This window comes from Wolffia australiana, chromosome 14 (genome assembly GCF_029677425.1).
Source record: "Wolffia australiana isolate 7733 chromosome 14, ASM2967742v1".
Classification (NCBI taxonomy): domain Eukaryota; kingdom Viridiplantae; phylum Streptophyta; class Magnoliopsida; order Alismatales; family Araceae; genus Wolffia; species Wolffia australiana.
In genome coordinates this window covers 3,212,760-3,240,264 of record NC_135848.1, presented here as the reverse complement: position 1 = coordinate 3,240,264, position 27,505 = coordinate 3,212,760, and the positions used below count along the sequence as shown (strand labels likewise).

The 27,505-nt window shown below is 39.9% G+C and overlaps 2 protein-coding genes across 3 annotated transcripts; one reads left to right on the top strand and one right to left on the bottom strand.

The window, feature by feature from the left end:
• The first annotated feature begins 5,252 nt into the window (after positions 1–5,252).
• Positions 5,253–8,424, top strand: LOC144711866 (suppressor of disruption of TFIIS-like). Of its 2 annotated transcripts, none has more exons than XM_078585977.1 (8): positions 5,253–5,366; positions 5,448–5,513; positions 5,591–5,688; positions 5,778–5,815; positions 5,904–5,991; positions 6,517–6,708; positions 6,852–6,917; positions 7,589–8,032. In XM_078585977.1, the coding sequence occupies exons 1-8, from the start codon at positions 5,339–5,341 to the stop codon at positions 7,715–7,717; spliced, it is 705 nt and encodes a 234-aa protein (XP_078442103.1). In that variant the 5' UTR covers positions 5,253–5,338; the 3' UTR covers positions 7,718–8,032. The 2 variants fall into 2 exon arrangements, with proteins under 2 accessions (XP_078442103.1, XP_078442102.1); XM_078585976.1 differs by lacking the exon at positions 7,589–8,032 and adding an exon at positions 8,115–8,424 and having other exon boundaries at positions 5,254–5,366.
• Positions 8,425–10,017: 1,593 nt separating this feature from the next.
• On the bottom strand, positions 10,018–11,599 carry LOC144712393 (spindle pole body-associated protein). The gene is made up of 3 exons (XM_078586650.1): positions 11,266–11,599; positions 10,991–11,132; positions 10,018–10,157 (listed from the first exon to the last, which is right to left on the bottom strand). Exons 1-3 carry the CDS (start codon positions 11,550–11,552, stop codon positions 10,074–10,076), a joined length of 513 nt encoding a protein of 170 aa, XP_078442776.1. The 5' UTR covers positions 11,553–11,599; the 3' UTR covers positions 10,018–10,073.
• Between the last annotated feature and the right edge of the window lie 15,906 nt (positions 11,600–27,505).

Genomic DNA, 27,505 nt, shown 5'->3' with positions numbered 1-27,505 from the left:
TGTCGCCGCCAAGACAATCACACATTCCATATCTCATTCCATGTTCATTAATAGAACATATTCCTTATAATGCACACAGTATGTCCATAATGATGTCCACAAGTACATGATCAAACTTAGTGAATTATAATGCTATCGTAATATAAAGATCACTAGTGTTTAAGTATGTGTTGAGATGATGTAACGAGGACAACGGAGGTTGAACGGAGCTCGTCAAGATGAAGGAAGAGATTTGACATACCGAGGATCACATGGATATGTCTAGAGTCTGTAAACATGAGCAGTTCAACTCACCTTGCTCTAGGATCCAAGAAATCATGGACGCGATTCGTGCACAATTGCTTAGTGTCAATAATTTTATTGATGCCATTATGACTTTGAAATATCTTCTGCTGCGTATCATTTTGAATTATTCATCCATATGTAGGCCTCTAGAACCCAACACAACACATTTTGGGATACATAAGAGCTTTTGTCACCAAGCTCCCTGACCTTGTGAGGTCAGACCATGGGAAACCATAGCAAGATGGTGGTTAGACAATTATTTCAAGGAATTTGGTTTTCAGATGTCCAAGCATCAATGAAACTTGCTCTTAAAATCCTATTCTCAATATCATTTTTTGTGCTCGAGAAAAAGATACTGCTCTTAAAATTGTACCTCGAGTTTAGTTATTTTAGTAGGCACCATTTCACATTTTGCAAATCCATTCTCTCCACTCTTCAAAATATTAGCTCTTTGTCATAGCTATCATATACCGCCCTTTTCCTTCGTTTTTTCATAAAATTCACAGATCACATGAAGACCATCATATCTATGCTTACTCCCCCCTCTTTTTCTCTCACTCTTCTTTCCTTGTACACTCCCCCCTCGCTCACAATGCATCCATTCGATGTTGCTGATTTTGTCATTGCCCACTCATGCAATAAAGGGACTGTCGATGGCATCATCATTGCTGACATGCCTAATGTCATTGCAAGATGATCCCTAGACAACAAGATTAAATGCAATAAATTTTAAGATTTTGAACAAAGTGTCTAACTATGTAATTTTATATAGTTTGCATTTAAATATTTTGTTTAAATCTTAGAGAGACAAGTTGTGTTTAAATCACTATTTCATTCGGCACCAAAATATCTTTAAAAATAATATTGGTTTCAATGTTGTGTTTGATCCAAAAAAAATATTCAATTTGTCAAAACTAGTGTTTTAGTATCTAATTCATATAATTATTAACACGGTCAAAACTATTATTCTTGCTATAATATGAAGTTCTCAAGAAAGAAATGCATTATTAATTCTAAATAATAACAAAATATTTTAATGTTCCCCCACCAAATTCCATTATTCCTCTATCATCCCATCAGTGTTTTGGTTGTCATGTACCAAATACACAATAATGATGGTGTTGTACCAGATATCATATATACATTTTTATAAATATTGGATAATGATATAGGCAATCAATTGCTACAATATGAGTATCCGATGTCGTCGGGAATGCCAATATCAGCCTGTTTTGTTGGGTGGGATGGATGACAATACTGTTGGGTTCGAGAGGCCTTGACACAGATGACGAGGATTCCACGCAGCGAAAGACACGTAATGGAATCGAACGACATTGAATAAAACCATGAAATGAAGTACCTTTGCACGGATCTCATCCATGATTTCTTGGATCCCGGAGCGAGCCGAGTCAAGCTACTCAAATGTGCAGCCTTTAGATGTATCCACGTGATCCTCGGCATGTAGATCTCTTCCTTCTCCTTGACGAACCTCATTCTACCTCCATCGTCGTCATTACGCCGTTTCGATCACATCGGGCATGGAGAGGGGTGTTGGGAGAGGGGAGAAGAAGGGGATGGCCCCTTAACAATTCTGGCTTGGGTGAATTTCTTCCAGGGCCTTCCCCTATCTATACTAAGTGGGTATTTTTCATAAAAACCCCCAAAACTTAGGTATATCTTCCGACACCCATAAGACCATTTGTGTGTGACCCTCTAGGCCCATGTATCAGTCTAGTTAACAACTCCAGTAACCCAATAACCTCTATTGGCCTTCCAAATTAATTAACTACATCAACATATAGATTAATTTATGTCGGATTGAGTTAACCCAATCGATAGGTCGAGTCTTCAACACGTGGGGTGCTAAGCTACACCTCATGCTCCAGATGATAAAAAGGAGTGTGTATCGACTCACTCATGGAACATATTCATTATCAGTTACTGTGTACATACAGTTTCTCATCCACTTGACACTACTAGGATGACTTACTGTATGGTCAACTAGCAAACCCGAAGTTGCCATTTGAGTTAATACTAATGCATTCAAAAATCATTGGAGAACTCTTCTCTGATATTTCACTACCTTGGCCAAGGACTTCATCGCATCGTCTTCCTTGAGCTGTCACCTCTTATATCGAGGGTGGATGATCCCATCTTGAATACTCAATCATCTTCGTGAACTTCTTGATATACCCAAATTAAGATCATTTAGAATCCCATGATTAGATACTCGTTGGCCATAGTCAAAGTACAAATGTCTATCCACAAGACGTCTTTGGTGTCTCAGGTCTAAGGACCACTTACACAACCGTAACGTGAATCAACCTGATTGACTGTGCGGTATAATACCATTCAGGGATTCTGATGCAGGATGACTAGGGGATGATGGGGTGATGCAGGGTGGCTAGAGGAGGCGAGGACAGGGTGACAATGGGAACCAGAAACTAGGATGACTAGGGGAGGGATGGGATAAAACAGACCACAAATCACACGATTGAATTCATAGATTTAAATCTGGAGAAAGTAATGATGGTGCAGCCCCTTTCCTCGTCGAGGGCGGGAGTACTATCTTACAACCACCGCGGTGAAAACAAACCAACACGTTCAATAAATCTGAATGGCAATCACTAGAAGATTCAAAGACCTATTCCACTAGTCGCTTGAAGATTCAAAATCCAATCAAATCCGTCAGCGGTGGATGAACACTCGAAGAACACTAGAAGAAGAACACGGACACCAAAGATTGTAGAAGTACCTCGGCACTAGATAGTGCGTGAAGAGGATGGGGGAAATTCTCGACGCGTCGTTGGGGGGACGATTGACATGTGCTTCGATGGGGTGTCGCGGATCCAATTGTATGTGCGGTGACAAGTGGCTACGAGGGAGTCCGGGGCACGGCGGGCGTGCCTGGCGGCGAGGCTCGGCGAACGAGCGGTCGGGCGCGCACGCCGCAGGGCAGCCGCAGCGCGCGTGGCGCGCGGCGTGGCGCAGCGCTGGCTGGCTGGCAGCGCGGGGAAAGCGCGGCGAGGGCAGGCGAGGGTGGTGGTCATTCGATGGGTGGGCGGTAAGAGTGGTCCTTCCTCGAGGGCAGCGACGGTAACTACAAGAGGCGGCGACGACCGCTCGTGAGGGGACCACTAGGGGAAACTTTCTTTTTGAAGAAGAAAACTTTAATTCAAAAGAAAATTCACTAAGTGTTTCTTACAACTTTGGCCTACATATAGGCCTTGGAGGAAAGAGAAAATACGAGAAATAAAATAAAGTAAATGACGTGTTATCATGTCACGTCAAAGGGCAGTTCTGGATCTGGCGTTGACGATGTGTCATGATGCATGACGTGTCGTGTGTAAGTGGAGACGCGTTTGATGTCAACGCGTCTGATGCCGGTGTGTTGACTTGGCCGTTATCAAGGCAGTTCTCTAGTTGATGTTGGCGACGAGTCATGATGCGGGGCGTCTCGGATTACGGTGCTGCGTCCAATGATGATGCGTTGACGTTGTCGCCACCAGATTTGCACGGATCAATTCAGTGAACTCTTTCCACTAAAGAGTACCCACTATCTATACTTAGTGTCTTCACACCAATGGCTATGGGACCGGCCATACTCATCATATGAGTGAGGCTAGATAGTGTTGTTCTATCCGGATACTTGGATGTCCTTCTCGCGTATCCTTCAAATATTAATGTTTAGAACACATGCTTAAAGACTAGTGATCTCCGTATTACGATCTCATCATAATTCACTAAGTCCGATCATGTATTCATGGACTTCATTATGAGCATCACACGTGCATTATAGTGAATATGTTGTATTAATGAATATGGAACGAGATGTGGTATGTATGATTTGCTTGCGGACCACATATATTTCCATCAAATACCGTATTGGATATCAATTGTCTGATATCCAACATGTTGGTAATAATTTACATGCTAAATAGTTGTTATCTGCATACATGCTAAATAATTTAATGCATGAATTTTCTCTTCCACGTGGGTCAATAATGCCATAAAAATCTGATATCTGGATATTATATTTCAATATACATATATTGATATTCAGTTTGATATCAGAATCTGATATTCGCATATCAGATTTTGATATCTAGTGCGGGCATCCGCCACAACCTGCCCACACAAATATAATGTGATAACCAATATCAAGTGGATATTCAATATCCAATATTGAGTGGGTATTCGATACTCGATATCTCGATTTCTTACGTATGTTTCATACGTATGTTTGATATCAAGTACTGGATAGGTGAACACTAATCCCATCATTTTCCTTCATATTTTTTGGCCATAAGTCATTCGTCCAAGATAGTCTGCATCCAGTCATTTGTATATTGATGCGAAGGACGACATGTTCCAGATGGGAAAAAACACATCACCATCTGTTATCTGTCCTCCAATCCTAACCCGAGAAACTCGAGATTGAATTGAATATAAAACTTTGATCAAATAATTTGATTGATCCAAACCCAGTTCAATCTGATCTGATCAAATTTCTTGTTCTAACACTACGTTGGATTATGTCCATCCCCACAGCCCACCAACCCCCTCTATTGCCTTCGCCACCACTCCCACTGTGGACATATCTTACTTAAAATCTACTCAGAAAAAAACCCCGTCAATTGCTCAATCAAATCTCTAGATCAGTCTTAATTCAAAGTGTCATTAGATCAAGAAATTTTATCAGATCAGATCAAACATTACTCTTACTTACCTAATAATCTTTTTCCAACTTTCCTTTCTATCTCTTACGTCATCAGCTTCTTCTGGATTTCTTTTTTGAAGAAGAAAAAAAGCTGACGTGGCTCTACGCCGACAACGACCAACCGCAAGCATATCCATACAATCACTTTCTGACACGCGATTGGTCCATTTGTGGGGCCCACATGACGTGGCCGACTGTGATGGGCCGGGGGGGGTCCACGTCTCAAGGGTATAAATTCATGGCCAATGCGCGCGGTATTCCTTCGCGAAATCGTTCTTTACTTCATCTTTCTTCTTCTCCAAGCAAGTTCGTTCGTTCACCTCTTCCTCAGCAATGGCGATCTTTGACTGCATTCTCTTCGGTAATCTTCTTCTCAATCTCGTTTTCTCGCTCTCTCGCTCTCTCGATCGGTGTTCTTTTCGTTAAAATCGAGTATCTGCAGATTTGGACGACACTCTGTACTCCTCCGACGTCGGAATCGCTGGATTTCTCCGCAAGAACATCGAAGGTACTGAAATTTGATCTTTAAAATTGTCATTTCGTGAGCTATTTTTCTCTTTTGAGCGGATTTTAGTTGATTATCAGAGTTTTTGATGATGACCTGCGGGATCACGGCGGAGGACGCATTCGCTCTGCGGTCGGAGCTGTTCAAAACGTACGGCAGCTCTCTGGTCGGACTCCGAGTAAGTTCTTCTCCCCGTAAGAACATATCTGGAATCATCAAACTCCATGGATTCTGACGACTGTTCATCTGCATTGTCGCATTGTTTAGGCTCGTGGCTACAATATCCACCCCGACGATTATCACAGGTCCTTGATTCGATCGGGGAATCGTCTGATATTTTCTTAGTTGGAATCAGTGAGTTGATCTTCTTCCCCTTTCTCAAATTTCGTGCAGTTTCGTCCACGGGAGGCTACCCTACGATTTGATCCGCCCTAATCCCTCTCTCCGCGACCTTCTCCAGAGCATCCCGCAGAGGCGTATTGTGAGTTCAAATCTTCAGATAATCTCCTTTTTCAAAGTCCAAAATGATCAAAACTAGGGCTCGTTACGCGTTAACCATCACGTCAACGTCATCGCCCCTAGTTAATTTTGAATTATGTCGTTTGAATTTTGAATGGTGGCCGGTTGACGATGAATTTAAGGTCAACGCATGACAGATGGTTGACTCCATTCGTCAACATCAACATTCATTTTCTGAAAACTTTCTTTTAAAAATCAACAACCTCCGACGTCGTGCCAAACCCTAATGGTTGACGTTGACGTCTTCATCGTCATCTATAGATTTTTCACAACGTGGTGGTTGTCGAATGCTAACTGAAGTTTGGCAAAAATGACGGTTGATGTTGATGAACAGTGGCAATTGTCCGTGCTACATCAATCATACCCATAATCCGTCCACATCATGCTTATGGCAAAGTCATCGCTCCTTGTTGACTATGGTGATGACGATAATTATAATTCTCCGAGCATGCAACGTTAAGGCTGACGATATTATCATCATCTGCAGATCTTTACAAACTCAGACATGGTGCACGCGACGAGATCTCTGGAAAGACTCGGCCTGACTGGGTGTTTTGATGGGATAATCTGCTTTGAGACATTAAATCCAGATCTCTTCGGATCGAAGATCGTCCTCAAACCGTCCGTCACCGCCTTCAATACCGCCCTCTCCATCTCTGGCGTCAACCCGCGCAGAGTGGTGAGCTTTGACCATCATCATCATTATAATCATCATCATCATCATCGTCGTCGTCGTCGTCATCGTCGTCGTCGTCGTCTCCTTCTTCTTCATTCCCAACTTTTGCCAGACTGAAACAATAGTCTTCTTCTTCTTCAAACCAGCTCTTCCTGGATGACAGCGAGAAGAACATTGCGTCAGCCAAAGCGATTGGTCTTCGCACTGCGCTGGTATGCCATTAAACATAGTCTTCCCTCAGATGAGTCAACACACGTCAATGGAGACATCTTTGACAAAACTGGGATGTTGACCATTGACACCATACTTCAACATCAACATTCATTTCACTAAATTTTAGTTAAATCGACGAGCACGTGATGTTGGCCGTCATTGATGTTGACATTGTCGTCAAGGTAACACTTCATCAAGGTTCAGACCTGAGATGTTCATCATTGTCTCTCGACATCTGAAGCAGGTTTATAACTGTTAATGACGTCAGCATTGGCGACTAACAATTTCAAACTTAAATTCATAAAAAATTACAGATGCCATCAGCCGTCAACTGTCAACCGTCCGTCATCCAAAACTAGGGAACGGCAGCCGTCATCCGTCACGTCACACGTCACGGCGATGGCGACGTGACAGTTTACGTGACGGTGACGATGACGAAATTAGGGGCCCGTGACGGTGACAATGACGGATGACGAACTGGGCGTGACTGTGACGCGACGGTGACGGGGGGCGTTGGGTGAGTGACGTGACAGGACGGCCGTCACGGATCATGGCCATGACGGATTTTTAAAAATGACCAAAAAAGCTTACAAATTGTTAGATTTTAGCTTTTCGACGGCGGAGATTTCGCCACGTGGCGTCGCTAACTTGATTTCTTGGTATTTTGCAGAAAAGACCGCATCAATTCCTGCACACAAAAGGATCCCGTCCAAAGATAATTGGAGATATGCACCTCCAATTCTCTCTCCTCCGCATGGTTGTTTTTCCCGTCACACGTGACGTTGATGCCGTTCAGTGACGGGGACGTGACGCGATGCCACAAACCGCGAGGGTGACGCGATTGTAACGGATTTTTCCTAAATCCTCGGACATGTGATGGGACGGTGACGTGACGAAACTTTAGTCACGTCACTGTCCGTCACGGATCGTCATCCGTCCCGTCACGTCTTGGGGCATCACATGCCGTTTCCTATCCAAAACTTGTCAATGTGAAGGTTGACGCGACGGTTGACACACGCTGGTCAAAGGTCAATGGCGTTGACGTAAATGCAATTGTTGACATGTGGAAACACTTACCAAATCAGGGTCTGGCAGATGATGGGGATTTTATTGTCGTCATCCTTGTGATGACGAGTGATGATGACGTCTCGTTAACTAAAACCCTCTTCTTCTTCTTCCTTGGGCTGTCATGTAAGGTGGGGAGAAGGAGAAGGAAGATTGCAGAGGCAGATTATCTAGTGGAGGAGATTTGTGAGCTAAGCAGGGTCATCCCCGAGATATGGAGCTCCGCCATGGCGCACGAAGAAGTCACCAGTGAAGTTAACTCTCGTTTCTCTCTACGTCGCGAGGTTCATGAACTCTCTGCATAAGCGCCACGTGTCCATGTGTAAATAGTAACTGTCTATAGTTATTACTCGTATAATATGTATATATAGTTTAGTTATCTACTGATCCTGTCCTTGTGTAAATACAGTTGTCCATAGTAATAATTATACTTTTATGTCTTCCTCTTGCACTGAATTGTGGATTCTTCATGTCTTCATGTAAATGTTGACTACCATTAGAGTGAAGTTACCTCTCGTTTCTCTCTACGCTGTGAGGTTCATGAACTCTCTGCGTAAGCGCCACGTGTCCATGCGTAAATAGTAATTGTCTATAATTATTACTCTTATAATAGGTATATATATATAGTTTATTTATCTACTGTTCCTGTCCTTGTGTAAATACAGTTGTCCATAGTTATAATTATCCTTTCATGTCTTCCTCTTGTGCTGATTGTGGATTCTTCATGTCTTTATGTAAATGTTGTCTACCATAATAATGGTATCTGTATATATTAATCTTGGAAAAAAAACAAAATAGTTGTTATGAATTACTATTGTTTGGCAATTAAGACCAGACCTACACTGTTTCAGCGTGTATGCTTGTGTGCACAATTGGTAGGATCTTGATAAGAACTATCCCAGATCCATTACAATTCCGCAGACATTCAATTTCCCTTAATTTATCTACTTTCTCTCTCTAAAACGATTTCCCTATTCTTTCTATTTGGATTTGGAATTTATTGTTCTGTACTGCAATTTATTTCGGTTTCAGCTGAAGCTTGGGCATAAATTACAGTTAAGAATTTTATAAATTAAATTAAAATACATAAAATCATTAAAAAGGAATTTCAACCAGGCATTTCTTTATTTCCCTATTAGATGGGCATGTCTATCAAGAGTTAAGGAGTGAGAGAGAGAGTGAGAGAGCGAGAGAGAATGAGAGAGATGGATGAAGAAGGAGAGGGAGAGAGAGATATAAGAGAGGGACAAAGAGGAAAATGGATAGATGGGAAAGAGAGAGCAGAGAGTAAGGAGTAGGAGAGACATTGAATAAAGGGTAGAACCTAAGCAAGTCGGTTCTATTGAAAGAAAATTAGAGATAATGAGAGAAAGAGTGGACTTAGAATGAAGGGTAACTAGTGATTTGGTTCTATTGGGAGTAAAGAAATAAGTGGGAAGACCAGTGGATCTATGAGTAGATCATTACATGGACAGATGGATATGTACATGGAGAGATATAAAGACAGAAAGATTGGGATTGACACAGAGAGAGATTCCCAATGGCAACATTCAGGATTTGAGAAATATCAAATTTTGGGCTTTAAACGACGTGGATCTATACATGGCTATAATGGTTAATGAACTGCATGATAGAATGTTGGATAGAGATACATGGATAACCAGATATACAGCGTGATAAAGAGAGATTCCATTGCTAGACTTTGGTCATTTCGACTTACATAAGTTGGCTTCTTCATGATTTGTTCTTTCTGGCACCAACTTTCGGCATGCCTTGGTTCAGAGAGAGAGATGGATACACATGTTACAATATTGATGGGTAGAAGAGTATATTTATGCATGCCAACATCGACATGTGGAGAGATAAATGGGCCAAGATAGAAAGAGAAAGCGAGAGAGAAAGAGATAAAGGAAGAGGTAGGGGGAAAGGTAGAGATAGAGACAGAAATAAAGTTTCAGAAAGCGAAAAGGTAGAAATAGAGTTGGAGGTAGAAAAAAAGAGAGATTGAGATAAATGCATAGGCGGAGACAGAGATAGAGAAAGAGTAATACATTAAGATCACAGAGAAACACACAATTTGGTTAATAAAATCATTGATTTTTTCTGGAACCGAAAGTGTCCTCAACACCATTGACAACCTTCTCTCTTCTCTGTGCTATCATATCAGTGTAGGCCTGCAGAAGAAGCTGAGTGTTACAATCCCCATGTAGATCTAAAAAAATCAAGAAAAGGAAGAGATGGAAGACAAGAGAGAGGAGAAGAGAGAGCGATAGGTGAACAACCCTCAAGAACTTCCGGATCAGCAGTTCTTGCCCTAATGACAGCCGGATACAGCCACTCGTGCAAAGAAACCACAAATAATCATTCATCAAAAGGTGTCTCTAATGACCTTAAAACGGAGTATTTACAACCCTAAGATTCTCAAGAAGCTGTTAACTGAGCCTTATTGACCAGGGCTTCTGCGATGAGTCCTTATTAGGACTGTAACACAGAGTGGTTCATCATGTCTTTATATGATATGAGTGGTATTCCTATAAAAAGTTCCAACAATCGTAGGAAACGATTTATTCAATGGATATCATGAAGAAAAGGCTTCATTCACCACCAGAATGGGTATCTGTGGTAGATTTTCATATGAGTAAATAGATAATAGGCAATGCAGGTTTTTCTTAACCGGAGAATTCATCAAAGCAGCATTTTAGACAAATGATGGAATCCAGAGATTAAATAGCTAACATAAAAATACGTCCCAACAGCAGCTGACGCTGAAGAAGTAAAGTTTGGGGCCAAAGGATGAGCAAAGTCCTCTATGATTTTGATCTGATACTTCAAAAAAAATAAAAAAATTTTGATCTGATAAGCAGACTCTACATATCTCTATAGATCTAAGTGCCATAGAGGGTTTTGTAACTGAATAATTCGGCAGGAAGTGTATTTTTCAATTCGGCAAGAAGTGTATCACTAGATTACATTAAAAAATAAGATGAAAGAAAGAGAGGGAGCAAACCTTTGGATAAGAATATAAGAAGATAAACCACCAGGCAAAAATCAGAGCGGAGACAGCGGCAGTTATTATGGAAGAATGCACAAATATCCAACTGCAAGCAATGCCCAGCACCCCAGTGAGCAAGATCGTCCAAGGCTGACACCTGAAATTCAAAATTTTCAAAAACAAATCATGAAACTAATCATCAAGAAATGAACCCCAATCTTTTCTTGCCCACAAAATGCAAGAAATCATCGAAAATTTTGAACCAAATAAGAAGAGTAAATGAAACGTACCACGATGGTTTGGTGTCCCAGATGGAATCGTACTCTAAAGATAAGTAATTGAGGTACCCATCCATATCTTCCACCACCCCTTCATCGTCCAAGAACATCGCTTCATCCCCTGATTGTTCAGCTCCTTTCCTGGCGCGAACTCGAATCGAAGATGAAATGAAGGCGCAAGAAGAAAAATTACAAACTTTGGGAAGAAATCGACGACCCAGATGGCGAAAATTGTGGGTTAGCTTCGGAGGAAGAGATTGAAGAACAGAGGGCTGGGAGAGGCAGAAGGAACTCGCCATGGCTTCTGTAGCAGTTCTTCTCTCTATCGGAGATAGCGGGAGAGGGAGTAATTCCAGTGGAGAGATCTTTCTAATTTTTCAACTTTCTAAGGTTTAGTTGTAATTTGTTGATTTTCTGTAGACTTGTGAGTAAGTCAATGGAACGGATGACGGACAATGGATGACGGATGTCTGCGCAGGATAACTATCTGTGATACTGTGGAATGATTATGCATGGCTGAGTATGATAAGATGGAATGAGACAGAATTGAGCTATATTTTGGTCAGTCATCTGTCACAGAGTCTGAAGTTATGTTATCTTCCTGTCTAATGTGACGGAAAGAATGTCTGAACAGACGTGAGTTTAGGGATGGTTATGATGTGTGAAATTTGCACTAAGTGGGCGAGTTTCGGACTTCCCTGAACACTTTGGGTGGTGAGATGGCAGGTAGTGGGGTAGAAATTTGAACTGCCCATGGCTGCAAAATTGTGGCAATAAACTAACAACATTTAATGCAAAAAATATGTTTTGCACTCGCAACCTCGACACACAGACTCGAGTATTTGACCAGTAACTAGCATGAGTCATTTGTTTAATTTAATATTTATTGTTAAAAATGATTGATCAAAACTATCATTTTTCTCTGCCCCATGCCTAGGTTGTGGGTGGGGTGAGTGCTTGACGGGGTTGTGGAAAGGGTAGCTCAAAAATTCAAATTGCACTGCTTACAACGGCACACATGTTCGACATCTCTTAGGGATGGTTTAATCGCAGGTGCTAGGTAGGTGCGTTGTCGTTGGCAGTGCAGTTTGAATTTTTGAACCACCCTCTGCACAGCCTCGTCGAGTATTCAACCCACTCATAGCCTCGGCCTGAGGCAGAGCAAAGGGCAGTTCAAAAATTCAAAGTGCACCGCCAACGACAATGCACTTGCCCAACAATTTGTGATTGAACCTTCCATAAGAGTGATGCATAACGAAAGGACGAGATCGACATCCATTCCAGTGTCAATTGGGTGAGTGTAATGCAAATGGGTACTTAATGCTAATGTGATGTTAAAATCAATGAGAAGTATCGATGTGACACCAAAAGATACTGACGACAAGTAGATCACGGCGAGGGGGTCTTGGATGCGCCATGAGGTTCCCAATGACCCAAACGTCGAGATATAGATCAACAGTGTGAGCACGGCTATTGTCGCTAGTGCGCACACCCTCGATGGTCCACCCATGGAGGTACCATGAAGGGTCCTATCACTCAAGACGATAGTCCTATTTATCACTACCGTAACCCCGACGATAGAGACGCGCTTGAGAAGTATTGACAGAAGAAAAGAACGTGTAGCGGGTAAGGCAAGCATACCTGCGGACCGACGCTCGGTCAGTTGTGACAACAATAATGATGTCTGGCAGCAAGGGGGACGGCGGTGACCGAGGTGCGGTGAGTTGGTGGTGTTGATGGTTGCGGTGCGAGTGGTATGCAGGCAGTGTACGGTGGCCCGCAGGCAATGTAGATGGTTGCATCATGGAGGCGGCGTGCAGGCGGAGACAGTGTGCTGGAGGAGGTGGCACACAAACAGTGGTGGGGCGCGGGCAGAGATGGTGCGCACACGGAGGCGTAGGCAGAGGCGGTGCATGGGCGAAGCGGTGCACGGGTGATGAAGCCAAAATGGGGTCTTAATTTATGGTTGTATTGTTTATGCTTCAATCAAATAAATTTTTTATATGTAATCTTACTCAGAAATATATAGGGTGGAGTAAGGTTGTATCCACATAGATTGGCTCTTAGAGGTAGAATTAATTGATGAGTTGGTAAGTGGAGAGAAAAGATCCCAAAATGATACTATACTAATGAGTGTATATATAGTTTTATAAAGAGAAATCTCTCTATAGATTTTATTTAGACCTCAAAATTTATATACGTGTAGTAGATGTAAATTAGTGATTGTACACAATTTTTTGTGAATTTTTAGAAGTCACTTAGTGGGATAACTTTTAGAGAAAAACCTTGAAAAAAAAGCTATTTGATAAAATGCATAGAAGAAGAAAAATGGATTTATATGTATTTTTATAAGGAAGGAGAATGATTTTTAACGTATTTTACCTAGGGGATAGGTAAAATAAGAACTATTAATTCCTATATTTTATTCATTATTTTTAATGATTTTTATTTGGATGATAGACATTAAGAAAAGTTGTTTAAAATTTTTTAAAAGTTGGTTTAGAAAAATATGCAGGTTAACTGTTTGAAGAAATTCTCAAATGACCAAAAATGATTTTTATATGATTTTTGATTGATTCTTTTTAATTTTTGTATTGTTTCTATCAAGGTAGGACTTAGGTGAATGTAATTCATGACTTACCAGACTATGCCATCGAGTGGATGATCGTCGTGGGCTTCAAATCTCCATGCTCAGTGGCGTCGTCTTCCTGGTTTGGCACACAAATTCTTCCCCCTCTTTTCACACTTGTCTCATGGATCTTCCTTCAGGGCAAGACTCTGTCATCGTTGTTGACCGAGAGAACCAAGAGAAATGATAAGGCAGAGGATCGGATTTTTGTAGCAGCTCGAGGTCGCCGACGGCTCGAGACCTCGTTCTGGCCGCGTCGTCCTTCAGGGTAAGAATTCGTTAATATCTCCCTCTTCCACTCTTCTCCCTCACTAATCCCCCTTCAGGTCATGGGTATGTCACCGCCGTTGACTGAGAGACCCAAGAGAAACGAGAAGAAGACGGAGTATCTTCTCCTGTGTCATTTTTTTTATTTTGAAAAGTCAATTAGAATTAGGTGGAGAAATATATTTTTTCCGGTGATCTTAAGCTCTTTTTATAGGTCAGGAATGATCTAAAGACCTGTCTTGACTATAATGTCGGATCGTCCCGAACGTGGATGAAGGACAGGGCGGGACAAAATTCGTCCCGTCCTACGTCTGTTGTTCGCGTAGGGAGGAAGGACGGGACTTTTTTTGTCCATCGACAAAAAAACCGTCCTGTCAAATAATCTCAGGACGGTTTTTCGTCCCGTTAGGCTCAAAACCACCCCTCCTTCGTCCCAGACAAAAAAATGAAATATATTAATATTTATAATTTCAAAATTTCCTCTTTGAAACATAAAGGCTCCCCCGTCCGAAAGATTTAGGGCAGTCTCTGGAACTCTGAAGGAAGAACAAGACCACCACTTCCGGCGCACGGCAATCCTCCACTGCTTCTTAGACGTCAAGGTATGTTCACAGCTTTGGTGGACCTCTGAATATTCTCCTCCGTCTCTACCTCTTTCAATGGCTCAATTATTCCGTCTCTGTATTGCATCCTGATTTTTCATGGTTCGATTGATTCCGTTCCTCTGCGCCATCAAGCGATTTGTGCATTTGTTGTTCAAGAAATGGAAAGACGATGTAGTTGTCGCATCAAAATTACACCCACTCCCAATGATCACGAGTCCTAGTTTTAATCCCCTTGCTTTATCTCACCAGATTTTTAAATTCGGTCGCCCTATGTGTCGTCTGACCTGTTCTACCCAATCTCTAAATTTGGTACAACTGATCCTAGAATAAGTACATACAATTAACATATAAAATTGAACACAACCCTTTTCCAGCAATCAATTAAAAATATTTTTTAATAATTACGCATACCTTTTGAGTGAGCTATAAATTTGTTTTCTAGAAATGAATGATGTGATAAAAATTGATTCAAATGAGTGAACAGTGAGAGTAGAATATAATATAATTATCTCATAGTTATGTCGCTGAACTATCTTTACCGCAAATGTTGATCATCATTCACCTCGAATCAATACACACTCTTTACTCTGATGTTGTCAATATCTGAATCTAAATTCATATACTTCATTTAAATACTTTGGTGCGAACATATTTATGGTGTCTAGTCTAACTTTCTCGTCCAGTATAATGACAGTATCCCTTCACAGTCTTTGATGTCTTTTGAAAGTAACACTTGCCTGCCCTCGGCTAAGTCAAACATAATCCTTATCTGAACAACACTAGGATTATTAGTTGTCTAGTTTGCATGTGGGAGATATGAGTTATCCATGTAAAAGATTTTCTTCTCCCATAAACATGTATGGCAAAAAATATTCTTCATACACACAATTACCAAAACCTCATTTATCCTAATTCATTCCCGTTCTGCTTCTGCATTTGGTTCGGGAATTATGCTTGTTGGTCCGATCATTTCAACACCGGGGGAAGAGTGCCTTTCCTTTTTTTATTTCTCTCTTAGTTTAATTTTCATTGTGGATTAACTCATCTTGAGGACTTTTATCTTTCATTTTTAAAATCGACTATTTAAAATGGAATTCTTCCTTGTAATGTAATGTAATGATGTTGTGCTAATTCAACTTATTAATTCATTCTCTCTTACTTTAATTTTCGTTGTGGATGAACTGATCTTCAGGACTTTAATCTTTTTATTTTAAATTGACGATTTTAAATGAACAACATCCATGTAAATTAATGTAATGATGTTGAGGTAATTCAACTTATTAATTCATTCTGACTTATGCAATCTTCCCCTTCCGTGGGTACCGCCGGGTCATGGTCACACTCTTCACCTAGCTAAGTGGCCTTGGCTCCCCATTCTTGTGGCCTCTTTAGGGACTGAAATTGTTTTGTAATAAGGTATGTGCATTCTTCTTCGCTTTCTTTGATGGTTTGTTTGTCCTTTGGTGGTTTGTATGTTGATCGAGTTTTGTTTTTTTTAAACTAAGTTGTTTATTGAGAGACGATAACTTGTACGGGAGCCGGTTCATACGACATAACGATAAAATTTTTCTAATAATTTTAATGCAAAATTGTTGACTGATTATCTACTTTTGGCGGATTTATTTTCTTTTGAGAATTGTGTTGTTTAATTTTGATACCATTAGTTTTGTTATTCATTGTGGTGTTTTGAAATTTTGAGTTGCATAAATTATCATGAAAAGGACTCTTCAAGGGAGTATGAAGGCATGTGCTTAAGTAAGCTAACTAAATTTGTCCTAGGATTATTACAAATTTAAACTGTTTAAAAACCAGAAATGGTTTTAAGTACATGTTGAATTATTTCCCTTCTTTGAAAGATTTTATGATTTTATAGGATTGATGTAAATGTTAGTGAACCAACCATGGTGATTGTAAATGTAAGTTTCTAAGAGTAATATATCAGCATTATTTCCAGTGATTCAAAATATTTTCTGAAATTCTAGTTTGACAGATTTTAATTGTAAATGTAAGTGACATATATTTTACAAATGATTGCGTCTTGTTAATTACCTTGGTAGAGTAATGGAGTCTACATTTGCTACTACCCCAAAATCGACGGCTAGGGCTACGCCGTCGATGTCCGCAGAGTACATCATAAAAAATTGATGACAACATATCAACTCGTAGTGGAAGGCGCAATCGGTCTAAAGTTTTAGATCGATTTGTTGAAGTTGCCCCAGACGAGTACCAGTGCATGCTCTGTCATGAAGAGAACCCCCTCCGTAAGGTCATCATCAAGAGGAATAAACATAAGAGCACAAACGTATGTTGGAGACATCTGGAGAAGGCACACTGTAAATTTCACAATGAAATTAAGGGACTCGAGCTGAAGTAGAGAACCATTCTCCACTACGAACTACTCTCCCACAAGTTGTACTTACGTGGCCTCACCGTGGAGCAAACGAAAGAAGAGTTTGTTAGGTTCATCTGCGATAACAATCTTCCTTGGCGTCTTGTGAAGAAGAAGTCTTTCCGAAGACTAGTTCTACGGGACTCAGGTGGTCGGGGACATTTCTGGTCTGGATGCGGTCTAGGCGACGGCTGAAAGGATGTACAGAGAAGTCCAAGGGAAGCTGGTGGAGATGTATGCCAACGTCTCCAGCGTCTTACTTACCGTGGATGGTTGGACACCCCAAAATAACCTCACCCTTCTAGGAGTCACTGCCCATTGGATCAGCAATGACTGGAAGCTACGTAAACTTATTCTTGGATTGCGACAGATCAAGGGACCCCATAGTGGCTTGAACTTAGCGATGATCGTCGTGGAAATTGCGTATCAATACGACATCGAGTCAAAGCTATGTGCCATCACCACGGATAATGCATCCAACAACAGAACAAATGATGGCCTCAATTTTGGATCAAGTGAAGACAATAAATCCCCAATCCAGAACCTCCTGGAAGTAATACGCTACATGTCTGAGATCTTCGCCCAATAACACTATTGGACACGGATGACCCAACCAATTCACAGGCTGTCAAAGATACTGCGGCAACAGTTGCACCTTTGAGAGAGGCAGTTTCACGCATGAGAGCGTATGGAGAAATATGTTGATATGTGCAAAATGTTTGAGCTCTCGGATTCCGACAAGATAAAGGTCGACTATTCAACGCGATGGAACTCCACTTCACGATGTTAGAGCGTGCTCTTGCTAAGAAAGAGGTTGTGGACCATATGGCTATGAGGTTCCTTTCGACGCCCACCAAAGATTATGGCCGATGTCAAGAGGACTGGGAGTTGATTGACGAATGCATGTGCATCCTCGACCCATTGTGCCAGGGAACTGACTGTGTGTTCGGCGAAGAAATTACCAATAACTGAAGTAATGTCATTGGTTGTGGAGATGAAGAATCACCTTGAGCATGCTACGAACAATGCAGGGCCAGCATTGGATGTTGAACGAAGGAATGCCTTGCGGTCTGTGTGTGGTGCTATGCATAACAAGTTGATGCAATATGCACTAGTACTTTGGGGTAATAATACCGCCGCTACAACGACGACATTGGGTCCACTCTCAAAATTAGAGGTTATCCATCCGTCATGTCGCCAAATTGTGCTTTCCTATCTAGGGGGTCTCTTGGTTTATGCATCTATGACAAAATCAGCTGAATGTGATGCAGAGCAGGGAGAGTTGTCGGAAAGTTGTCGTCCGACGCAGTATGTTTTGTCCGAGCGGCAATATACACGTCTGTGCAGTCGTCATCGACCACGGTCAACGCCGAGGCAAGAGTTGGATAAGTATCTAAACATTCCATGCAGCGAGGAAGAGGATAATCCTCTAGGTTGGTGGAAGGATATCGGGACGCGGTACTTTCCGCATTTGACAAAAATTGCTTGCCAATTTCTGGTCGTGAGCCCGACCAGTGCACCGGTGAAGCGGCTTTTTTCAGTCGGCCGAGGCATCACAACGTATCGAAGATCTCGCTTGGATGCAGAGAGCATTGAGATGTTGATGATGCTTCACACATGGTTCTGTCGTGTAGAGTGGGATTCCTCCGACTCCGATGATGACTCTGACGATGATGAAAACTCGGGTGCTGGTGCGTTATGCTCTATTTCTTTCCACCTTTTCATAAGCATGTTTCTTTTTACTGACTCTCTCTATTCAATGTTACAGAGTAAGGAGGGACAACATGATCACAGTGGATGGGTTTCATTCGCTTATATACCCTAACGTTTAATGTAAGTTATGCTTCTTCATTACTCTCTCTCTATTTCATTTGCTGATTCATTCCATGTAATAGAGTGTCATCTTATCTTTTTTCTTGTTTAGATGACTGCTGACGGACGTGCACTCAATTACCATAAATTTATCGATTTAAAAACCTACGCATGAAACTGACCAGTTAGCACTTCACATTCATTTAATGCATAAATGGTATCTTTATTTCCTATCCTCCATGCTTGACACATCTCCATATTCATGTAACGCAGAAATGGTATCTTTATTTCATTCCATGAAATGGTATCGTTATTTCATATCGTTCATGCTTGACACGGCTGATTTATTAGATGATCACATAAAATATGCATATTATTACTAATGTATTATAATCAGGAATACGAATTTTCTATTTTATTTTAGAAACTCACAGATGACAACTATTCATGATTTAATGCTACTAATTAATGATCTGCTCTTGATTGTAAAGGTTAATATTTACTTTCATTGAATATTTTATGCCTTTGTGGTCTTCACAAAGTTACTCGTTCAAGTTCTTCACTTTGTCCAGATTTTGTTCTTCAAACTCTGATAATCAGGCTAAAATTTCTAATTCTTGGTTTTCATTTAACTGGGATTTATGAATTGGAGTTCTCATTACCATGTCATCTACTATTGATTGTAAAGATTAATATTTACTTTCATCAACTATTTATGCCTTTCTGGTCTTCACAAAGTTCATAGTTTGTTTCATTCTAGAGTTGCTTTCAATCATTTCCAGGATAAAACTTAGTAGATTGATAATTAAGGCTCGCCTAGATCACTCTATTTAATTTCAGGAAGTGGCCAATGGATTTTTTAGATTTTGATGTACTTTATTATATTCGAATCTCCTTTCTGGGTACTTAGGCCTAGTATGCAAATTATGTTTGATTTTTTCTCCCCATTAAATGTTCAAAGTCTTCAAAATATATCGCAAATTGCGCTTTTGGTCATCGTTTTTCAGAAAATTTGGATTTATTTGCTCTTGATTGTTAAGATAAATATGTAATTATTCATTGAATTCTAATGCCTTTGTTCCCAATCTTAAAATTTTTTGAGTTCGCTACATTTCTGAACTTCTCGTTCAGTTATGTTTAAATAAGGCTGAGCTGGTTTGTTTAAATCTTTTTAGGAATCGGCCACTATTTTTCAAATATTATTATAAACATAATTTATTGCTATTTTTAATCTGAAATATATAATTAAATTTCAGGTTAATTTTTCAGGCGGGGAAAGGCTGGCCTTTGGATATGACGGATGCGGCTACGATGCTTACCGGCCTCTCGGTTCATCCTGTTTTGAGTAAGGGGTTTTTTTCCCTTTATTTTTTCCCTCTGAAGACAATTAATATTTGCTTCCTCAGCAGGCTTTTCTATTCCCTTCTCCGTCGTATTATTTTTTTAATTTCCTCTTATTGAAAATACTTGTTTCACAAGGTGTTAAACGTCTTTTGTTAGTCTTGTCATTTCGTGGAAGAAGTTTCTTACTCTTCTTAAATATCATTCAAAATCATATACTCATAATCTGAATTTAAGTATATTTCAAGAAAAATACCAAAAAAGAGTTTTTTAGATCTCCGTGATTCTCACATTGCAGTATTTATAGGAACTGGATGAACATTTAAGTAAGTTGATGGCTAGAAATTAATTTAATTTGAAAAATGAAAAGTATGACATTTTAAGATTATTTAACTATCACATTTTAAGATTATACACCTATTTTTTGTTGAGTCGACTTCACTACTTATCAATCAACAATCATTTGAATTGTAGTTACACAAGGTGTGAGAATTAAAACACTATCTTACACTGAGTTTTAATCTCATTAAAGGTACTTCTCTAAAAATTCTATGGCTTAGAAACCTAATTGGATGGAACAAAGTAACAAACTCTATATTTTGTAAAAAGCTGTACTTGAATATTTAATCAAAATTGTACATTGACAGACTGAGAAATGGACAAAAAATCAAAGTGAATACTCAGATCGAGTAATTAACCTCCAGAAAAGCAATATTAAATTTCTTAAAGAGGGAACCAATTTTTTATGTTTCTGTCTTTCCTATTCATTGATTTAAGAAATCAAAATTGAACCCATAAACATAATATTTTACTAGCAAAATATATTAATAAGTAATAAGACCAGAAAATTCTTGTTACCTTGAGAAAATACGTGCTGATTGTAAAGAAATCTCTCCATATCTATAATTAATTTAAATTAATTAAACTGCACAATTAAATTAAATTAATTGAATAGCAACGGGACTCAACTGTAATAAAAAATACTTACACTACAGGGGGGAGGTAATGACATTTTCCATTTCGTTGTTACTTTTTTGCATTATTTCAGAATATAATCCAAATAAAGATGCCATTCTGGAAATTTTAATTTACCCTAATTAGACATTAAACTATTATTCTAAACCAATGAAATTAAAAAATAGACTTAATTTAATATGATGAGAATGGAATGAATGGAAATTGATTATAAGCTTTACTAAGTAGTGATTAGATATTGCCCTTTCCAACTTTTATTGTAAATCCACACATTAATCTGGCAATTTAATCCAATGATTTGAGATGAAATTGGCATGTATTAAGATTTATTATGTTCATTATTAATTAAGGATTCAATAATGACTTTTACATATTTTATTGCAAATCTATACATTTTTTGGAAATTTAATACAAATTTCACCAATTTTTTTCATCCCACATTCGTTCGTCCGCCGTCCACGACTTTCGGACGAACAAAATTTTCATCCGACAAGACAAAAATCGTGTTTCATTGTCCGCTGGACAAATTTTCATCTGCAAATTTGTCCACACCCCCTGGACGGGACGAATTTTTTGTCCCCGGACGAAAAAACTGTCCCGTCTTCATCCCTGCACTATAGTCCTGACCGATATGGGATCTTTGTGCTGCAGGTCTCCAGTAACAAATCAGCGGAATTCAGTCTTCTCATCGCCATAATAACGGCTCCAACGACGGAGATCCCTGGACCATGAGATCCACGCCTTTGGGATTCAACGACTACGATTAAATCATAGCCGTGGACCCCTTTAATTTTGATGGTCCTTGATAAGCCTAAAATAGGGGTAAAAACTATGCAATTTTTAGCCCTTGTTGTTGTGTATTTTGGCTTATGCAATAAAATTTATAAGAACTCCACTTAAGACGTATAGTGATAAGTACGAGTGTCGTCCAAGGGAAGCTAGTAAGGAATTCAATTTGCTGATTGTATTGGTCGTTTCACTCTGATTAAACTGAATTTGATCTTCAATGAGGATCAAGTCACCCTAATTAGATGAGCATTTAGAAAGGGGGGTAGAAGAGTTGAGATGAATAGAAGAAATATGGAGCTCTAAATTGGCTTCTTTGATCCTAATAAAAGGATTCAAGAGGTAAATTAGAGAGGTTAAAAGGGAATTTTTAATTTGAGTTTGGTTTGTTTTTGCAACTTTGATAATTCATAACTGAAATGGGGTAATTTAATCTCCTAAGAATTAAAACTAATTTTTTTAGAGTTTTCTTTGGAATGCAGTTGAATGCTTAGTTGAATCCCTCAAATTCTCCTCTCAATCCTAATCAGGGCTTGTACATGCCGCTCAAGCCAAGCGATTTAGAATTTCAGATCAAAACCAAGAAGAAGAAACAAGAAATTGAACTAATCTCATTCAAAATGCACAAATCCAAATACAATCAAGGAAAAAGTACCAGATAACTTGATCCAGGGTGGGACTCCTCTCTGTCTTGCAGTTGTGATAGAGAACCATCAAGAATCAGCTCCCCTCTCGAAATTTAGCTTTTATACTTAGGTTATATGGTAAAAATCACCATTTTACCCCCGTTTAGTACTTAATATTTATCTATCAATGTAGGCTGAATCTGAATGATCCAACCGTACAGATAGAAAGAGGGGATCAAGACGAACACATCCATAAAACAATTATCTCAATTGAACTTCAGGATCAAAAGTTATTAATAAATCAATTTTAAACCAATTAAATCCATTGGATTTAAAATTGATTTATTTATTAATTTCGTTTTTAAACACGCAATGACGTGTCGCTCTCTCATTGGCTGACGCATTTTGAATCCTTCTTTTTGCAGAAAGGTCCTTAAAAAGCCTGGAATTGCTTTTGGACGCCGCCCAAAAGTAATTGCGTATATGCCCCTGGCACACTCTCTCTCCTTCGATTTCTCCTATAAACATTAAACATATATATTAAAAATTGCAATAAAACCCTGTAAAATTTTAAATTGGATCTTTACGCCTGTAGTGGCGACCGAGAGCTGTTTTTAGGGTCTTTTTGCAACGAAAGTTCGCAAAAAGACCCTTGAGAGTTCGAAAATAATAAAAATACTTATTTTTATATTATAAATATACTTTTTTTCCTTGAAATAAATACATTTCCTCTTCAAATAAATCTCAAAAAAATCCTAAAAATTCGTGAAAAATTCTAAAAAATTCTATAAAATTCTATAAAATTCTCTAATTCATTCCCATGCTGATAAATATCGAAATAAAATATTAAATATGCCATTTTCATTCAAAAATAATTATTTCGAGCTTCAATAAATCCTTTAAAATTCATAGAATTAACAGAAAATTAGGGAAAAATCAGAAATCACTTGAAAACACTATTTTCATGTAAATATATGATAACAACCTGATTTTAAGCTCTTTAAATGCATAAAATTGTGCTAATAACATGAAATAAAGACAAAAATTAGGGTGTTATCAGTCCTCTCCCAGTCAACAACATCCACATCAGCAAGTTCTCCAGGTGGCCTCGTTTCATTGGTTCGCGTCAGCCGTAGTCACTGAATTGGCACTTGTCAAAGAGGACGGAGATAAAAAAAAATGCCAACTAAATCTGACCGTTCATCTTCCTAGAGAAGATTGACATTCAAGATTATATTGTTCGTTTTAGTAAAAGCGCATTTAGACGCAGGCTTTGAGTAGGGTCAAAGTGAAGGCCAAAGTCTTATTCGCTTTATTATTTATGCATATGGCGGCCCGCGGGCCTGATGAGAACTCGATACATTGTGCCTTGGCCTGGAACTTCATGAAACATCAGTCTTATTTATCCCAAATTGCCTTTTCAGAAAGCCCAAAATGGTATATAAATGCCAAAATGAATATTAACTCAATTGATATAAAGATGGAATTGGCCTTGAACACCTTTGGGACGCTTTGAGGGGTTGTGGCCTTGGTTGCGCCTGCGACTAAGGTTGGGTTGCAGCCTTGGCTGTGACTCCTTGGCGGCTCCGTAGGAGCTCTTTCAATTATCAATTTTATATTTTTTTATTAAATCTATATTTTTTTCTTTTCTTTCTAATCTAACAATGAGTCACTGAATGTTTTTTAAGTCACGCAATATTTCTTAAAAATATAGGAAATTGACATAATGAGTGAATAATTGCATGAAATGGCATTTCTAATGAAATATGCATGCTAATTCCACTATATAACTTAATAAACCCTTAAAAATGTTAAATTGCAAGCATAAGTATGGATACATCAACAGGCGGAGGTGGCACGTGGGCAGAATCTGAACTGCGCAGGTTGCGGTGTGCGAATGACAAATGCAGGCAGCGTGGGCGAGTGCGGGCAAGGCGTTGTGGGGCGGAGGTGTCGCGGGGTGCGGTGGGGGGGTGCGGTGGGGGTGTGGGGGACGGCGTGGCGGCATGCGAGCATGACGGGAGTTCCAACGGGTGAGGCAACATGCAAGCCCGGGTGAGGGCAGACGGTCGGCAGGCATGACGAAGTGGCGACTGGGCGAGCACGGTGGAATGGCGGGTGGGGCGGTGCAAACGGGTGCGTGCAGGGGTAGCTTGAGCGTGAGGGCGGCGATGGTTGCATCAACAGCAGCGGCGGCGACAACGGCATGAATTAGGGTTTTCCAAGTAATCCCAAATTTGTAGTGGAAAAGTTGTAAATAAGTCGAAAAAATCAAAATAACTATATAAAAATTGCAATTTTTTTCTTCTTTTCTCTCTCTTATTCTTGCCCACGAGGGGGACCCCATCCCCTCTACATAGAGAGTGAATATGGACCTGAATATGTAGGCTTGATACACAAACAAAAATAAGACATAAAAGCATGAAGAAGGTAACGTCAACCTCCAGGGGTCCCTTGACTAGGCTGCATACTTGAAGGGCAGATATCTCCTTCAACCCACACTCTACGCACTAGCTGGGACCGGTTTTCGGTGCTAGATGGTCCCCGTCAAAGAGGGCCATTCTAATTCCTATATCAAATCACTAGCATACATTGACGGAACATGATGGAATGCATGAAAGTTATAAAGGCACAAAGACATTAGTTCTACTTCTTGTTGTAAGGTCAGAACAAGATGACCGGTGATGGTAACAGATGAAACATTGTTGGAACACAATACAGAGAGCATGCACTTTCTCATAATGTTTTTGTCGATGAGCTAAACTAGGATGCATAATTTTCTTAATAATGTGTTTAATTTTTAATATAAAAATATAATTTAGGCCCCAAAACAGAACCATCGGTTCCCTACATCCAGTGATTCACTAACAATATCTTCTTAGTGATGGAAATATATGTGGCCGGCAAGCCAATCACACATTCCACATCTCATTCCATATTCATAAATAGAACATATTCATTATAGTGCACGTGTGATGCGTATAATGAAGTCCATGAATACATGATCAGACTTAGTGAATTATGATGAGATCATAACACGGAGATCACTCGTCTTTAAGCATGTGTTCTAAACATTCCTATTCAAAGGATACATGAGAAGGACATCAAAGTATCCGGATAGAATAGCACTATCTAGCCTCACTCATATGATGAGTATGGCCAGTCCCGTGGCCATTAGTGTGGCGACACTAAGGATAGATAGTGGGTGCTCTTTAGTGAAAGAGTTCACTGAATTGATCCGTACGAATCCATGAATGGTATTATACCGAACTGTCAATCAGGTAGATTCACGTCACGGTTGTGTAAGTGGTCCTTAGACCTGAGACACCAAAGACGTCTTGTGGACGGACGGTTGTACTTTGGCTATGGCCAACGAGTCTCTAATCATGGGATTCTAAGCGGTCTTAGTTCGCGTGCATCAAGAAGTACACGAAGGCGATTGAGTGGTCAAGATGGGATCGTCCACCCTCGGTATAAGAGGTGACAGCTCAAGGAAGACAATGCAAAGAAGTCCTTGGCCAAGGCAGTGAAATATCGGAGAAGAGTTCTTCGATGATTTTCGAATGCATTAGTACTAACTCGGATGACCGATTAGGGTTTGACAGTTGACCATACCCTATGTCATCCAAGGAGCATCAAGGGGATGAGGGATTATACATACACGGTAACCGATGATGAACAGGTTCCATGAGTGAGTCGATACACACTCCTTTGTATCTTCTAGGACACGAGGTGTAGCTTGGCACCCCACGTGTCGGAGTCTCGACCTATCGATTGGGTTAAATTGATCCGACATTAATTAGTCTATATGATGATATAGTTAATTAATTTGGAAGGCCAATAAAGGTTATTGGGCCGTTGGAGTCGTTAACTACACTGATACATGGGCCTAGAGGGTCACACGTAAATAGTCTTTTGGACGTTGGAAGATATACTTAAGTTTTGGGGGTTTTATGAAAAATACCCACTTAGTATAAATAGGGGAAGGCCCTGAACGAAATTCACCCAGGCCAGAATTGTTCAGGGGCCTTTCCCCTTCTTCTCCACTCTCCCCACACTCCCTCTCCATCCCTGATGTGATCGGGACGACGTAACGACGCCGACGGAGAAAGAACAGGGCTCGTCCACGAGAAGGTAGAGATCCGACGCGCCGAGGACCGCGTGGATACGTCTAGAGGTTGCACACTTGAGCAGCTTGACTCGTCTTGCTGCGGGATCGAAGAAATCACGAATGAGATTTGTGCAAACGTACCTCGTTTCAATGTTTTTGTTGATGCCATTCGATTCGCAAAAAGACTTCCGCTGCGCATTGTTTTGTATTGTTCATCCATCTCAAGGCCACTAGAACCCAACACTTAGTTGGCATGGAAATTCTAGGCCTGCATTGAGGAACTTCAACAGAATGATGGTAAACATTGATGGAATAATAGATGAATAAAGATTCCTAATTGATCTTCAAACTGAAATATCTTTGATTTATTTTCTTTTATTTTTTACAAAATATCTTTGATTTCTAAGGGGCATTGTTTCTCAGATATTCCCTAGAGAAAGAGGAGTTTGAATTTCACGCATCCAAATAATCCAGTCAGCCAAATTTTTCGATTTATCTCAAAACTAACTAGAATATCTTCAATCTCTTAGAAACCTCATTTAACAGAAATTGCTACGCAATTTGGTACAAATAGAATTCCGCTTTCGTGAAAGTAAGAAATCAACAGAGTGACGCTAATAAGTTTGTGGATCGATAGATAAACAAAATGATGTCGTTGATAGAAGGAGAATGTGGTTTTAATACCTTGGACTCTTCCTCGATAGCGAAAAC